At 43.6% G+C, this 18209-nt stretch overlaps 1 protein-coding gene across 2 annotated transcripts in view; it reads left to right on the top strand.

Moving 5' to 3' along the window:
• Positions 1 to 17840, top strand: part of nckap5l (NCK-associated protein 5-like) — a 55222-nt gene extending 37382 nt beyond the window's left edge. For both annotated transcript variants that reach the window (XM_024384035.2, XM_024384034.2), the window contains exons 10-13: positions 13130 to 13205; positions 15517 to 15810; positions 16041 to 16189; positions 16423 to 17840. In XM_024384035.2, coding sequence (XP_024239803.1) covers positions 13130 to 13205; positions 15517 to 15810; positions 16041 to 16189; positions 16423 to 16686 — 783 coding nt within the window. In that variant the 3' untranslated portion in view covers positions 16687 to 17840. The remainder of the gene's footprint in view (positions 1 to 13129; positions 13206 to 15516; positions 15811 to 16040; positions 16190 to 16422) is intronic.
• Positions 17841 to 18209: the final 369 nt, after the last annotated feature.

Below are 18209 nucleotides of genomic sequence, written 5' to 3'. Positions count from 1 at the left end.
TGACAAGGCGAGAACAGGTTTTTAGGATTTTTTTTGCAAATTCAATTGATTGGACGTGATTTGGAAAGGCACACACCTGTCTATATAAGGCCCACAGTTGACAGTGCATGTAAGAGCAGAAAGGAGGAATTGTCTGTAGAGCTCCGAGACAGGATTGTGTCGAGGCACAGATCTGGGGAAGAGTACAAACCGATTCTGCAGCATTGAAGGACCCCAAGAAGACAGTGGCCTCCATCATTCTTAAATGGAAGAAGTTTGATACTTTTTCTATAGCTGGCCAACCAGCCAAGCAATTGGGGGAGAAGGGCCTTGGTCAAGGAGGTGACCAGGAACCCGATGGTAACTCTGACAGAGCTCCAGAGTTCCTCTGTGGAGATGGGAAAACCTTCCAGAAGGACAACCAACTCTGCAGGACTCCACCAATCAGGCCTTAATGGTAGATTGGCCAGACGGAAGCCACTCCTCAGTAAAAGGCACATGACAGCCCGTTTGGAGTTTGCCAAAAGGCACATAAAGGACTCTCAGACCATGAGAAACAAGATTCTCTGTTCTGATGAAACTAAGATTGAACACTTTGGCCTGGATGCCAAATGTCAAGTCTGGAGGAAACCTGGCACCATCCCTACGGTGAAGCATGGGGGTGGCAGCATCATTCTTTGGGGATGTTTTTCAGAGGCAGGGACTGGGAAACTAGTCAGGATTGAGGGAAAGATGAACGGAGCAAAGTACAGAGAGGTCAAATCAAATCCAATTTTATTTGTCACATGTGCCAAATACAACAGGTGTAGTAGACCTTACAGTGAAATGCTTACTTACAAGCCCTTAACCAACAATGCAGTGTTAAGTATAAAATAGACAAGTAAAAAATAAAAAAAATAAAAAAAGTTAAAGAGCAACAGTAAAATGACAGTAGCGAGGCTATTTACGGGGGGTATCTGTACAGAGTCAATGTGAGGAGGCACAGATTAGTCAAGGTAATTGAGGTAATATGTACATACAGGTAGAGTTAAAGTGACTATGAATAAATAATAACCAGAGAGTAGCAGCATCTTAAAATAAGGGGGTTGAGGGGGACAATGCAAATAGTCTGGGTAGCCATTTTATTAGCTGTTCAAGAGTCTTATGGCGTGGGGTAGAAGCTGTTAGAAGAAGCCTTTTCAACCGAGACTTGGAGCTCTGGTACCGCTTGCCGTGCGGTAGCAGAGAGAACAGTCTATGACTAGGGTGGCTGGAGTCTTTCACAATTTTTAGGGCCTTCCTCTGACACCGCCTGGTATAGAGGTCCTGGATGGCAGGAAGCTTGGCCCCAGTGATGTACTGGCCAGCACTACCCAAAGTTGTGCCTTGCGGTCGGAGGCCAAGTAGTTGCCATACCAGGCAGTGATGCAACCAGTCAGGATACTCTCGATGATGCAGCTGTAAAACCTTTTGAGGATCTGAGGACCCATGCCAAATCTTTTCAGTCTCCTGTGGGGGAAATGGCTTTGTCGCGCCCTCTTCACAACTGTCTTGGTGTGTTTGGGCCATGATAGTTTGCTGGTGATGTGGACACCAAGGAACTTGAAGCTCTCAACCTGCTCCACTACAGCCCCGTCGATGAGAATGGGGATGTGATCGGTCCTCCTTTTCCTGTAGTCCACAATCATCTCCTTTGTCTTGATCACGTTGAGGGAGAGGTTGTTATCCTGGCACCACACGGCCAGGTCTCTGACCTCCATATAGGCTGTCTCATTGTTGTCAGTGATCAGGCTACCGCTGTTGTGTTGTCAGCAAATTTAATGATGGTGTTGGAGTCGTGCCTGGCCATTCAGTCATGGGTGAACAGGGATTACAGGAGGGGACTGAGCACACACCCCTAAGGGTCCCTGTGCTGAGGATCAACATGGAAGATGTGTTGTTACCTACCCTTTCCACCTGGATGTGGTCCATCAAGAAGTCCAGGATCCAGTTGCAGAGGGAGGTGTTTAGTCCTAGGGTCCTTAGCTTAGTGATGAGCTTGGAGGGCACTATGGTGTTGAACGCTGAGCTATAGTCAATGAATAGCGTTCTCACATAGGTGTTCCTTTTGCCCAGGTGGGAAGGGCCGTGTGGAATGCAATAGAGATTGCATCATCTGTGGATCTGTTGGGGCAGTATGCAAATTGGAGTGGGTGTAGGGTTTCTGGGATAATGGTGTTGATGTGAGCCATGACCAGCCTTTCAAAGCACTTCATGGCTACAGACGTGAATGCTACAGGTCGGTAGTCATTTAGGCAGGTTACCTTAGTGTTCTTGGGCACAGGGACTATGGTGGTCTGCTTGAAATATGTTGGTATTACAGACTCAGTCAGGAACAGGTTGAAAATGTCAGTGAAGACACTTGCCAGTTGGTCAGCGCATGCTCAGAGTACACATCCTGGTAATCCGTCTGGCCCTGCAGCCTTGTAAATGTTGAACTATTTAAAGATCTTACTCACATCGGCTGCGGAGAGCGTGATTACACAGTCGTCCGGAACAGCTGATGCTCTCATGCATGCTTCAGTGTTGCTTGCCTCGAAGTGAGCATAGAAGCTATTTAGCTTGTCTGGTAGGCTTGTTTCACTGGGCAGCTCGCAGCTGTACTTCCCAGCCCTAGGCTGTGCTTCCCTCGTACGACAACGTCGGAGCCGGTGTAGTGTGATTCAATCTTAGTCCTGTATTGACTCTTTGCCTGTTTGATAGTTCATCTGAGGGTATAGCTGGATTTCTTATAAGCGTCCGGGTTATAGTTCCGCTCCTTGATGGTGGCAGCTCTACCCTTTAGCTCAGTGCGGATGTTGCCTATAATCCATGGCTTCTGGTTGTGGTATGTACTTACGGTGAGAGTGGGGACGACGTCATCGATGCACTTATTGATGAATCCAGTGACTGATGTGGTGTACTCCTCAATGTCATAGGAAGAATCCCGGGAACATATTCCAGTCTGTGCAAGCAAAACAGTCCTGTAGTTTAGCATCTGTGTCATCTGACCACTTCTTTATTGACCGAGTCACTGGTGCTTCCTGATTTAGTTTTTGCTTGTAAGCAGAAATCAGGAGGATATAATTATGGTCAGGTTGGCCATACGGACAGCGAGGGAGAGCTTTGTATGCATCTCTATGTGTGGAGTAAAGGTGGTCTAGAGTTTAATTTCCTCTGGTTGCACATTTAAAATGCTGATAGAAATTAGGGAAAATGGATTTAAGTTTCCCTGCATTAAAATTCCTGGCCACTAGGAGTGCCGCCTCTGGATGAGCGTTTTCCTTTTTGCTTATGGCCTTATACAGCTCATTGAATGTGGACTTAGTGCCAGCATCGGTTTGTGGTGGTAAATAGACAGCTACGAAAAATATTGATAAAAACTCTCTTGGCAAATAGTGTGGCCTACAGTTTATCATTAGATACTCTACCTCAGTTGAATAAAACTTTGAGACTTCCTTAATATTAGATTTCATACACCAGCTGTTGTTTACAAATATACACAGACCGCCACCCCTTGTCTTACCGGAGACAGCAGTTCTATCTTGCCGATGCAGCGCAAACCCTGCCAGCTGTATTTTATCCATGTCGTCGTTCAGCCACGACTCTGAAACATAAGATATTACAGTTTTTTATGTCCTGTTGGTAGGATATTTGTGATCGTAGCTCGTCTATTTTGGTGTCCAATGATTGTATGTTGGCTAATAGGACTGAGGGTAGAGGCAGATCACTCACTCGCCGTCAGATCCTTACAAGGCACCCCGACCTACGTCCCCGATATCTCCGTCTCTTTCTCCTGCGAATGACGGGGATGTTGCCCTTGTCGGGTGTCTGAAGTCAATTCTTCGCGTCCGACTCGTTAAAGAAAAAATCATCGTCCAGTACGCGGTGAGTAAACACTGTCCTGATATCCAGAAGCTTTTTCAGTCATAAGAGACGGTGGCAGAAACATTATGTACAGAATAAGTTGGAAATAACGTGAAAAAAACCACGCAATAGCACAATTGATTAAGAGCCCCTAACACGGCAGCCGGCGCCATTCAGTATCCTTGATGAAAACCTACTCCAAAGCGCTCAGGACCTCAGACTGGGGCGAAGGTTCACCTTCCAACAGGACAACAACCCTAAGCACACAGCCAAGAAAACACAGTAGTGGCTTCGGGACAAGTCTCTGAATGTCCTTGAGTAGCCCAGACAGAGCCCGGACTTGAACCCAATCGAACATCTCTGGAGAGACATGAAAATAGCTGTGCAGTGACGTTCCCCATCCAACTTGACAGAGCTTGAGAGGATCTGTAGAGAAGAATGGGAGAAACTCCCTAAATACAGTTGGTCCAAGCTTGTGACGTCATACCCAAGAAGACTGGAGGCTGTAATCGCTGCCAAAGGTTCTTCAACAAAGTACTGAGTAAAGGGTCTGAATACTTATGTAAATGTGATATTTATGATTTTTTTTAGATTTGCAAACTTTTCTAAAAAAACATTTTTTGTTTTGTCATTATGGGTCATTGTGTGTAGATTGATGAGGGGAAAAAACTATTGAATCCATTTTAGAATAAGGCTGTAACGTAACAAAATGTGGAAAAGGTCAAGGGGTCTGAATACTTTCTGAATGCACTGTCTATCTCTATTTAAAAAATGTTTTTTACCTAAAATGAGCATGGTTGTACAATTAAAGATCAAATACACTGCAATTTAAACAGTCAGCAATAATCTAATGAATTCAGGACTTGTGAAGTAATACCTATGCTATATATAACACCCACTAATAATTTAATTATTCTATCAAAATGATAATAAAAATGATCTGGCTTTCAAGTCTGTATATAAAAATGCATTTTTTTGCTAGTGATTAGCTGGCTAATCTTTATATTTACAGTTTAGCTGATTTGGATCTACAGTATTTGCATGCTAACAAGGTTGAACCATTTAATTGTTATGAACATACCGTTCTGTCTGTCTCCAACTGTTTGAAAAGCATATTAGCCTGTCCGTATGTTGAAATCAAGTGGGCTACCTTATTTCTCAGAATGAATTGCCAGTTCCTTAAATAATTGTGTTTTAAGCTTGTTGCACATTTATCAAACACAGACTAGACAGCTAGTATAACAATGAATTAGGTGGTACCCCAATGCTGTGTGTGACAAACTGAGCATTCATTTTCCAGAATCAATGTTCATTGACACTCTCAGTAGTGTCTGCTCGGCGTGCAATTTGAGTAGTTGAGACATAAAAAGAGTATTGTTAGAAAAGTGAACGTATCCTCTATTACAGTAAAATTATGTCTCAATGTGTTTGTGTCCATATGACCGATTCTGTTGGACCAAATCTTAAATACAAATAGCGAGTTGAAACTGCATTGTTAGAGAGGAAGATGTGGTCTATCATCTTTGTTGGCGTGAGAGGCTGGAGGGTCAGTAATACAGGGCAGCGTCAATCTGTCACGATCTTCCTCCTCTTCATCTGAAGAGGAAAGGCGAGAAGGATCAGAGGACCAAAATGCGGCGTGGTATGTGTTCATGATGAATGTTTAATTAAAGAAAGAACTGAACACTGAATACAAAAACAATAAACAAATAAAGACCGTGAAGCTATCATAAGGACTGTGCTGACACAAGCAACTAACATAGACAATCACCCACAAACAAACAGTGCAACCCAGGCCACCTAAGTATGATTCTCAATCAGAGACAACTAATGACACCTGCCTCTGATTGAGAACCATACTAGGCCGAAACATAGAAATCCCCAAATCATAGAAAATCAAACATAGACTGCCCACCCCAACTCACGCCCTGACCATACTAAATAATGAATACAAAACAAAGGAAATAAAGGTCAGAACGTGACACAATCAGGGACAGAATGGCAAGAAACAGGAGATAGAGGTTTAATCCTAGACACATGAAAGGTGGGATGTATACAGAGGGTGTGGGGCAACAGAAGATAAACAGCAGAGGGGCTAAGAATGTTTGAGATGGGGAAAGGGCCAATAAAACGGGGGGGAAGGTTTACGGGACTCCATCTGGAGGGGTAGATCCCAAGTGGGCAGCCATACCCTCTGCCCAAGACGGTAGTGGGTAGCAGGGGTCCGGTGGCGGTCCGCCTGTTGCCGATACTTGGAGGTGATCTTGAAAGAGCCGAGGAGACGAGGAGACGAGGCGGACGAACATCTGGGCCAAGAGCCGTCTCCTCAGGTCCTCGCCCGACTGGCCCAGTTAGGCCAGGGGGGAAAGGTGAAAACCAGATTCCAGGGCAGGCTGGCCGAAGAGCCGTCTCCACCCAATGAGGGTGCAGAACGCCTTCCAGAAACTGAGGACCACGATCGCAGACAATGTCCACCGGAAGTCCATGGAAGATGTGCTGCACCATGAGTTGCGCCATCTCCCTGGCTGAGGGTAACTTCGGAAGGGGAATGAAATGGGAAACTTTGGAAAACCTATACACCACTGTAAGGATCGTGGTGTTGCCATCTGATGGAGGGAGACCAGTGACGAAGTCCAGGGATATATGAGACAAGAGGTAGGGAGGATGGTCTCGGGGTCCGACGGTGTAGCAGCTGGGCTAGAGAAGCATGAGACTGCTTCACATTCTTGGACCCCGGGCGGTAGGAAATCGTGAATTGAACCGAGTGAAAAGCAGGGCCCATCAAGCTTGCCTAGAGTTGAGGCAGTGCGGAGATATTCCAGGTTCTTGTGATCAGTCCACACTACGAATGGATGTTCCACCCCCTCTAACCAGTGCCTCCACTCCTCCAACACCATCTTGGCCGCGAGTAGTTCTCGATTTCCCACATCATAGTTCATCTCTTCGGGGTGAAGACGATGGGAAAGGAAAACGCAGGGATGCAACTTTTGGTCATTGGCAAAAGGCTGGGACAGAACAGCCCCCACTCTGAAGTCTGAGGCAAGCTGATGGGACGGGTCCGGATGGGTTAAAATGGGAGCTGTAATAAACCAATGCTTGAGGTCCGAGAACACCCAGTCAGCTGCTGGAGACCACGTGAATGGAACTTTGGGAGAGGTGAGTGCTGAGAGGGGGGAAGCCAGGGTGCTGTAACCCCGGATGAAGCGGCGGTAGAAATGAACAAACCACAGGAAATGTTGCAGTTGTACTCTGGATGTGAGTTGAGGCCAATCCATCACCACTCTCACCCTGTCAGAGTCCAGCTGAATATTTCCAGCAGCAATGACATACCCTAGGAAGGAGATGGAATTCACATTTTTCTGATTTAACAAAAAGCTCTCGTCGGCCCCAGAGTCAATGAGCACCCGGAGAGATTTGGACTGGTCACCCCACAACAAAATAGCATGGAGAGGGGTGCGAGTAATGGAAGAAGGGAAACTTCCTGTACGGCTCACCAGCGTACTCATACCTGCTTGATGACCCTGGTCTTTTAATGGACAGGTAGATATGTAATGTCCTGCAGTTCCACAATACAGACAGCTCTCGGTGTTCAGTCTGCATAAGTGTTCAGCAGGAGAAAATCTGGCCCTGCCAGTTGCATGGGCTCCGGAGGAAGCGAGTCAATAGCCCTCGGTGATTCCCGTGGGAACTCGGGTGACATCGGATTCTCCCGGGTACTTCCGGGATTCCTCTGAGGTGAGGTTGGCACCTTGGACGAGCGAGTGTGACAGGGAGCAGACTATTGCAGTCAAGGCTATGAGAGAGTCGAGGTCCATGGGAAGCTCCCGGGCTGCGAGCTCGTCTTTGACTACCTCTGATAATCCATTCAGGAACGTGCCGAAAAGAGCTTACGGGTTCCAGGCATTCTCAGCGGCCAAAGTGCGAAAAAATACTGCATAGTCTGCCACACTATGGGAGTCTTGGCGCAGATGCTTACGAGCAGCCTCTCTCCCGGACAACAGAGAATCGAACACCTTTCTAACCTCTGCCACAAATTCCTCCAGACTGAGGCAAATGGTGGATTGTTGCTCCCACACTGCCGTAGCCCAGGCGAGAGCCCTCCCAGACATCAGCGTCATCAAGTATGCTATTCTCGAGCGATATGAGGGAAACGAAGAGGGCTCCAGCTCAAAGATGAGAGAACACTGGGAGACAAACACCAGGCAGGATCCTGGATCTCCAACGTAGCACTCCGGAGGAGGTAAGCAGGGTTCTCTGGAAGCCGGGCTAGATTGGGGAGTAGCGCCACTGGTAGCGGGGAGTTACTGTAGTGGCTTGCTGCTTAGTAGATAACCCGCGGAATTGCTCCAGCACTGAGTTGAAACCCTGGTCATGGCATTCCGCCAAGGTATGGAGTCCTTCCATAAGGTTCTGAAGTAGCTCCTCGTGTCTTCCAATGGTGGCTCCTTGTAGGCAGACAGCGTTGCGGGCTGGTAGGATTCTGCTGGGCAAGTCATGGACAGTTCGTACTCTCACGACTCAGGATATGACCCAGATACAGACACAGGAGGTAGATGATTCAGTTCTCAGATAATTTATTATAACACGGGGAGCAGGCAAAGGGCAGGTCAAGGACAAAAAGAGGTTTGCAACCAGATCAGAGTCCGACAGGTACAGGACGGCAGGCTCAGGGTCAGGGCAGGCAGAATAATCAGAACGAGGAGGACTAGAAAACAGAAACTACAAAGACTGGAAAACTGCAAAAAGCGCTGGTAAAACTTGGCAAGACAAGACGAACTGGCAACAGACAAACAGAAAACGCAGGTATAAATACACAGAGGATAATGGGGAAAATTGGAGACACCTGGTGGGGGGTGGAGACAAGCACAAGACAGGTGAAAAAGATCAGGGTGAGACAGGTTGTCACAGCCTTCCCGCATTTGGGACAATGACTCCCATTGCTAGGGCGGAGACGTGAATCTCGTCATTATATTGATCTCTGGTGTAAATAGGAAGGTGCACACAGAGGAGCGAAGGAGACAAGACCAAAAATACAACATGAGAATAAGCGGACACAAAACCTGCATTCTTGCGATACAGGCAATTGGAATATTGCGCAAAAAAAACATACATTTGAATTAATTTGATATATCGCTCAGCTCTAGCTCAATGGGTGGTGACATGTCTGTGACATTTTCAGCTTCCAGGAATTGTGTACAGATCCTTGCGCCATTATTATCGTGCTGAATGGGCCTTAGGATCTCGTCACGGTATCTCAGGGCATTCAAATTGCCATAGATAAAATGCAATTGTGTTTGTGGTCCGTAGCTTATGCCTGCCCATATAACCCCACCGCCACCATGGGGCACTCTGTTCACAACGTTGACATCAGCAAACCGCTTGCTCACAAACGCCATACACGCTGTCTGCCATCTGCCCGATACAGTTGAAATTGGGATTTGTCTGTGAAGAGCGCTCTCTGAATCAGGTGAACAAGTTCTGTGTGAAACCTCTGGGGTTCCCCGAGGAGAGGTTTGAGGACCACTGGGCTAACCTAACCAGGTAAAACTTCAGACCCAAGTTGAAGGGTATAACAAAGTAATAAATCAGCTGTAAAACGTTTTTTTTCTGGGACAAGATTTTTTTTATTTTTAAATAATAATAGTTATTGACAACAACTGCGAATGGACAATAGAACTAAGAGGGCTGAGTTTGCTTTCTGCAGGGTTGCATCGTGTAGGCCTTTGCATCTGTAATTAAAAAGTTACTTGCACAGTGGTCTAAGGCACTGCATCTCAGTGTTAGAGGCGTCACTACAGATCCTGGTTCGATTCCAGGCTGTATCACAACCGGCTGTGATTGGGAGTCCCATAGGGCGGCGCACAGTTGGCCCAGCGTCATCTGGGTAGGCCGTCATTGTAAATGAGAATTTGTTCTTAACTGACTTGCCTAGTTAAATAAAATAAATAAAAATGTCATCACTATTGTGTTGATTAATTCCAGTCAATAATTTTGAATTGATAAGGTCTAGGTAGCCAGGCCACCTGAAGTTTGAATGCAAACCAAATTTGATCACACTCACATTTTCTCTTAACACAAATGGCTATACATACATTACATAGCTTAGGCTATAAATGCATTACATAGCTTAGGCTAGAAGTAAATGACGTTACCTCTTCTTTTCCCTTGGTCAGAGGGGATCAGCGTGCATAGGCGTCTCTAGGCTACCTGCAACTGTGGTTGTTATCAGTAAGCTACAGTTGATCAGACTGAAGCACAGATGAATTGTGCACAAGTTGACAAATCATGAGGCAAATCAGTCTAAACAATAGTACTTTTCCCTCTTTTCAACGCTTTTGTGTCAATATTTTTTTATTAAACTGAATCAAAAGTGTTGGGGAAAATTCCAGCTCGCCACAGCCGGTGGCCTTGCTGTACTGATCTCTGCAGCGTGGATAGATGGAAATTGCCACATAATGCTACAAATGAAGAAACATATCCTATGTTCTACTATTTTCAAAATTCAAGTTGGTATCTCAAAATTTGGACTTAGTATCTTGAAATTCTGACCTAGCATGTCGAAATTTAGAGATAGTATGTCGAAATTTTGACTTAGTATTTTGGCATTTTTAGATAGTATTGAAATTAAAAAATGGTGGTGGGAATTGGCTTCCATAGGTGTCAGTAAACATCAGCAAAAAAAGTGATTTAATTGTTGCCGGCAGCACAGTTAGTCACTAATCCTCCAGATAACATGTACAGCTTAACCAACTTTGCTAGGGTGAGTGAAATGGTCAGTGAAGTGTTCTCTAATTTGTTTCTGGAAGTAACTAGCAAGCTAGCCAGCTTTAGCCAGTTAGCTTGGGTGCTTGACTGCCGTTGTGAGGAAAGCTCGGATCAACCCTACTCCTTGGCCAGAGCGTCCAGTGTCCAGCAAAACTCTCTGAACTTACGAACACACAATCTGACAACGCTCTGAGTTTACAAACAACCCAGAGCGCACTCTGACACACTGGAGGCAATTTACAAACGCACACTCATTTTCCTGAAAACATTTTTTTTAGAGTATGAATGTTACAGTTCCCACAACAACAAAATTAAATTATGTAATTCCATTCATTCCCGTGGAGGACTGATCCTACTAGGGAGTGCCAATATGGCCGACCGGTGGCTTCAAAGACTCTCAATGGCCAATAAATAGCATCTGCAATCTAGGGTTCATTTAAATTATTGGTTAGTATTTTTTATTATTTTTTACATTTTATTTCACCTTTATTTAACCAGGTAGGCTAGTTGAGAACAAGTTCTCATTTACAACTGTGACCTGGCTAAGATAAAGAACACAAACAACACAAACACAAACAACAGAGTTACACATGGAATAAACAAACGTACAGTCAATAACACAACAGAAAAGTCAATATACAGTGTGTGCAAATGTAGAAGATTAGGGAGGTAAGGCAATAAATAGGCCATAGTGGCGAAATAATGACAATTTAGCAATTCAACACTGGATTAATGAGTGACACATACACTAGGTGACCAGTAGGGGGTGTTGTGTTAAAGCCACTGTGCCTCCTTTCCTTCAAAAGTATTTTAAAAGATATAGAAATGCATTTATTAATGTCTACATTTGTTTTTGCCACCTGTATTCTATTACAGACACCTTAATGCATACTTTTAAATTATTGTGTGAGCTAAACATACAAACATATGTTTTTATATATTTAAAAAAAATACTTATTAAAGTAATAATTCATTGAGATGACTAATGTTACTGTCCCCACTACAACAACAAAAATACTTAAATACGTGTCATTTTGTCCTTGAAACATTTATACTGAACAAAAATAGAAACGCAACATGCAACAATTTCAAAGATTTTGCTGAGTTACAGTTCATATAAGGAAATCAGTCAATTTAAATAAAATCATCAGGCCCTAATCTATGGATTTCACATGACTGGGCAGGGGTTCAGCCATGGGTGGCTGAAAGACATACATTCTCCTCTTTTATTTCAGCTAATGAAACATGGGACCAGCACCTTACATGTTGTGTTTACATTTTTGTTCAGTGTAATTTAAATACTGTTGAATTCCATTCATTCCTATGGATGACTGCACCTACTGGAGAGTGCCAATATGGCCTACAGGTAGTTTCAAAGCCTCTCAATGGCCAATACATAGCATTCGCAATCCAGGGTTTATATACATCAGTGGTTGGGACAAGCATGCATTGGCAGGCAATCTGCAGAAGGACGAGTAGGCTACTATTCTCCATCGTTTATCAGTGCAATTTTGACGGCCAACTAGCTGAAAAACGTTTGAGAGGGTTTATCTAATATTCCCTTGTTTATTTTAAGATCATCTCACTCTGGCTAGCATTAGTTGTGGATATTGTTGTTGTTGATGTGCATAACTGAGGGAGAGAGCCTATCTTTTCATGGTTGTTTGATCAAAAGGACTGTAAAATTCTCAAATGTAAGAGGACTCTCTTGGTATTTACTGTACATATTTTCAGAAATCCATTCAGGTGTATTTTTTGGCTTTTGAAGAATGTGTTCTAATGATCTAAAGCTGCGCTGTTGAAAATGGCTTATTTGCATAAAGGCTTACTGTAGCTCTGATTGGCTATAACGCACCGGTCTGCGTAGACTCCTGTCCTGGACGACAGATGTTTTTATTAGGTTTTATTTACTGCAGTGTCTATTAATTTTCCAAGCGACACGGCCACTTTCCCACTCTATATTGCTACAGAATCTTCACAAATACCTTACTCTACCTCGTTCCCAAACATTCTATGAATTTATGAAAATGTGAAAATTACAAAACATTTTTTTTTTTAAGTTGTCATTCTTCCTGGGGGTGTATATGAACAGATTTTAATCAGATTTAATATTACTAAAATGCTGTCAGTTCCACTTGAACTTAGTTTGAGAAAAGCTAAGGGATTGGTCAAATCTGACTTTACATGTCCATTTAAACCACTGTTAATCCACTCCACAGTTGCCTATCACCTTGAAACTTGGCATCTCTATCATGGTCGTCCCTAAGATGAAACACACTGAATTTGGTATTGATATCTCAAACAACAAGGAAACTATTAACAACTCATTCTTGCATAGGTCACGCTAATGCTCAAAAAACTGATCTTGATCCTGTGAACCCCATTCATTGTTGCTCAAGGTTGTATTTTTTACTTTATTATGTGTGACTTATGTTATTATGTGATTATTGTTGTGTGTACTATGTGTTTTTTGGCTGTTATTTCACTTAATTAACTCTGTTTTTGTTTTTTCTTTACTCAGGGTTCAGAACATCTGATAAGCAACGTCCCCTCAGATGAGAATTTAGCGGACCTAGTTCACTACCCGCCCTTTGCAGGTAGGAAAATGGTCTGCTCACAATCCTTGTTGATGGAGGGATCCAGTCTTGCTTGTATTTAGTTCTTCCTTACACTTTACATAATCAAAACAGAGAATATTTTCCATTTCATAATTGCCTTTGGTACATACAGTTGAAGTCGGAAGTTTACATACACTTAGGTTGGAGTCATTAAAACTCATTTTTCGGGCCTCCCGGGTGGCACAGTGGTTTAAGGGCGCTGTACTGCAGCGCCAGCTGTGCCACCAGAGACTCTGGGTTCGCGCCCAGGCTCTGTCGTAACCGGCCGCGACAGGGAGGTCTGTGGGGCGACGCACAATTGGCCTAGCGTCGTCCGGGATAGGGAGGGTTTGGCCGGTAGGGAAATCCTTGTCTCATCGCGCACCAGCGACTCCTGTGGCGGACCGGGCGCAGTGCGCGCTAACCAAGGTTGCCAGGTGCACGGTGTTTCCTCCGACACATTGGTGCGGCTGGCTTCCGGGTTGGATGGCGCTGTGTTAAGAAGCAGTGCAGCTTGGTTGGGTGGTGTATCGGAGGACGCATGACTTTCAACCTTCGTCTCTCCCGAGCCCGTACGGGAGTTGTAGCGATGAGACAAGATAGTAGCTACTAAAAACAATTGGATACCATGAAATTGGGGAGGAAAAGGGGTTAAATTTAAAAAATAAAAATAAATGTTTTTCAACCACTCCACAAATTTCTTGTTAACAAACTATAGTTTTGACAAGTCGGTTAGGACATTTACTTTGTGCATGACAAAAGTCATTTTTCCAACAATTGTTTACAGACAGATTATTTCACTTATAATTCACTGCATCACAATTCTAGTGGTTCAGAAGTTTACATACACTAAGTTGACTGTGCCTTTAAACAGCTTGGAAAATTCCAGAAAATGATGACATGGCTTTAGAAGCTTCTGATAGGCTAATTGACATAATTTGAGTAATGTCTTGACGTAATTTGAGTGTACCTGTGGATGTATTTCAAGGCCTACCTTCAAACTCAATGCCTCTTTGCTTGACATCATAGGAAAATCAAAAGAAATCAGCCAAGAGGTTAGAAAAAAAATTGTAAACCTCCAATTTCCAAACTCCTGAAGGTACCACGTTCATCTGTACAAACAATAGTACGCAAGTATTAACACCATGGGACCACGCAGCCGTCATACCGCTCAGGAAGGAGACACGTTCTGTCTCCTAGAGATTAACATACTTTAGTGCGAAAAGTGCAAATCAATCCCAGAACATCAGCAAAGGACCTTGTGAAGATGCTGGAGGAAACAGGTGCAAAAGTATCTATATCCACAGTAAAACGAGTCCTATATCGACATAACCTGAAAGGCCGCTCAGCAAGGAAGAATCCACTGCTCCAAAACCGCCATAAAAAAGCCAGACTACGGTTTGCAACTGCACATGGGGACAAAGATCCTACTTTTTGTAGAAATGTCCTCTGGTCTGGCCATAATGTCCATCGTTATGTTTGGAGGATAAAGGGGGAGGCTTGCAAGCCGAAGAACACCACCCCAACCGTGAAGCACGGGGGTGGCAGCATCATGTTGTGGGGGTGCTTTGCTGCAGGAGGGACTGGTGCACTTCACAAACTAGATGGCATCATGAGGTAGGGAAATTATGTGGATATATTGAAGCAACATCTCAAGACATCAGTCAGGAAGTTAAAGCTTAGTTGCAAATGGGTCTTCCAAATGGACAATGACCCCAAGCATACTTCCAAAGTTGTGGCAAAATGGCTTAAGGACAACAAAGTCAAGGTATTGGAGTGGCCATCACAAAACCCTGACCTCAATCCCATAGAAAATGTGTGGGCAGAACTGAAAAAGTGTGTGCGAGCAAGGAGGCCTACAAACCTGACTGTTACATCAGCTTTGTCAGGAGGAATGGGCCAAAATTCACCCAACTTATTGTGGAAAGCTTGTGGAAGGCTACCTGAAACATTTGATCCAAGTTAAACAATTTAAAGGCAATGCTACCAAATACTAATTGAGTGTATGTAAACTTCTGACCCACTGGGAATGTGATGAAAGAAATAAAAGCTGAAATAAATCATTCTCTCTACTATTATTCTGACGTTTAACATTCTTAAAATAAAGTGGTGATCCTAAGACAGGGAATTTTTTACTATAATTAAATGTCAGGAATTGTGGAAAATTGAGTTTAAATGTATTTGGCTAAGGTGTATGTAAACTACCAACTTCAACTGTAGGAGCTATTAACCGAAAATGACAACATGGACATTTATTAAAATGTAACAATTCCTCTCCTCTCTCTCTCTACCGTCTCCCCTCTCCTACTAGCTTCTGGAGCCTCCACTTACACACTAGACAGTGGCATTGGAACGTTCCCTCTGCCTGACTACAGTAGTGGGGCAGCAGGAAGAAGCCTGTCTAAGATGAGGGGGGCTGGAGCTGAGCATGGCTCCTCTGGTTCCCCAGGGAGGGTAGGAAGGAGGGCTAGGACCCTGGACAGAGAACCCTCATCCCTGGAGCAGTGCTATCAACCTCACAGAGAGATGACCACCCCGGTACTGTACGGGTCTGTGCTGGAGGGGAAAGGCATGAACAGACAGACAGCTGGGGTCATTCATGAAGGTACAGTAGTGAGAAATATACATCACAATTCATAATATCAAATACATTATCACAGTATGTAATACACTATATTAAATATTCAATACTCAATAACAAACATATCATCATAAGGGTATAGCAATCTGATGATTTGGTATAGGAAAAATGTTAATGAGTTTTATACAATATCAATGTGCTTTATGTATGCCCTGTTTCATTTAAGAATCCAATGTATTTTGTAACCTTTGCAGACAAAGAAGCCTATGGAGCTCACATGCTGTCCCCCCACTCAAAGACCTGGACATTCCCCAACCTGAAGACCGCTGCAGGGCCCACTGAGGTGTACCTGGCCATGGAGGAAGAGGTTGAAACTGCCCCCTATGGATCCCCATTCAGAGGGGTGGGTTGAAAACATGACAATAATGTCAGACTAACTATTTTCCATTTGAAATATGTGAATTCTTTACAATGATGTGTTCATGAATCATTTAGAATAGGATTATTCAAAATGAATTGTGGATTTGTGACATTTGTGAACTCTTTACAAATGACTGTCTCTCTCTTCCCTCCCTCCTTCTCTCCCCCATCCTCTCCCTCTCCTCTCTCCACTCCTCTTCCGCCTCCTCCTTATAGAAGGCCTGTGGTCCATCTGTCTCTCGTAACATGGACCCCAGCAGTCTGCCGGTGCCGGCCCAGACAGGGTTGAGCCGACGTGGGAAGATCCGCAGTACGCCCAGTGCCCCAGAGATGGGCCTTGGCCGGGAGACGGGCCTAGAGCTGGTGAGGGAGAGGCCTGAGGAAGCCCTCTCCCCCAGCCGACCCCAGGTCCTAGAGACCCCTGAGTCACTCAGTGACTCGCTCTACGACAGCCTCTCTTCCTGTGGTAGCCAGGGATGACAGGGGGAGGCAGAGAGACAGGTGCTTTGCAGATCTTACTGCGGTGCTGACTGACCCACCTTAATAGAACATGGGATATGGACTGTGCTAAGATATACCCTTTTCACACTATCGTGTCAACCCTATTCACATTGGACTGGCTCGACTATTTCCTTTTCACATTGTCCTTTCCAGAATGGTTTCAGCTTCTATGGTGGATGCGTAACCAAGCCAGCCAGATACAACTTGGTTTGACCCAGTATTGTGAAAAGGGTACAAGTGGCACTGACCACCTTTAGAAGAATATGGATAAGACCTGTGATAAGATGGTCCCCTTAGGACTTACATGTATGCTTTCTCACCAGCTATGTTGCAAGGTTAACTGGAAAGAAAAACCTCTCCTCAGGATAACTACAACCCAAAGGATATAGACTATTCAGAATATCACTGTTTTATGATGGGAGGTAATTGGAAAGAACACACTCCGCTAACCAAAATAGTCATTTAAATCATTTTAGGATTATGAAATATCCAGACAAGATGACAATATCAAACATTCTCAGTCTTTGTTGAAATTGAATATGCCTTGTTCAATCTTACTCTGACCCTCACCAAAAGATCTTACTATATTTATTATAGACTACAGAGCGCTGAACACCCTGACCATGCAAGTACTTACCAATATGTCCTTCTCTTTATCAGTTCAGACAATGTACTGATTCCGTTATCTTGAGCTCTTAAAAAAAATGAATGTTAATGTTTGTGATTTTTCGCTATTGAATAAATACATTACAATTTTGAAGTATAAAATTATTTGTTGATGGTGTCGTTCAGATTATGTCTCTGTAACTGCCAAGAAAGCTTGTCAGAATATGTTTTTAGTTTAGCTCACCATTCTTTGAAGGTAATAGATGCCAGCAATAATATTGTGAAAAAGAGATGTGGCTACATTATTGTCCAATTAATATGTATTTGTATTATTTATTTTCATGTTAAATCAACTCCACATAATTTGGGTAATTGTCCATTGTTTTGTAATATTGTGTAAATGCAGTCACCTGGCTAAAATAGATTCTTGTTTCACACTGGATGTCAACATACTTTTAAAAATGTTTTTATGATTATTTCTTGTGTTCTCACTGAAGCACAAATAAATACAAGAAAATTGCACCATATACCTTGCAATTGAAATGTGTATCAGCATGTTTGCGTGCATGTACTGCAATGAAAAACAGGCATTTAGTTAAGCATTTTTAAATGTATTTAAATAAAATGTATCAAATTAGATTATCATAATTACACTTAGAAAATGTGTTTTTCACAGTATACAGATGATCAAAACTTGAAAGAAAATACAAATTTGGCACAAATCTTGCGAGAGTATGCAGTTGGTTCATCTATTCTACAGCCTTGACCAGTCCTTTTTGTGCCGCAAAAGCTCACCAGTCTGACCATAAAGTGCACTAAATCTTCATGAAAAGGTCATCTGAATTACCAAAACGGTACCAAGAGATTGTTTATAAGGTTATTCTTCAAGGTAGCAT

Source organism: Oncorhynchus tshawytscha, linkage group LG22, assembly GCF_018296145.1.
Source record: "Oncorhynchus tshawytscha isolate Ot180627B linkage group LG22, Otsh_v2.0, whole genome shotgun sequence".
Lineage (NCBI taxonomy): Eukaryota > Metazoa > Chordata > Actinopteri > Salmoniformes > Salmonidae > Oncorhynchus > Oncorhynchus tshawytscha.
The sequence above is the reverse complement of the archived record's forward strand: the minus strand, read 5'-3'. Positions and strand labels throughout refer to the sequence as shown.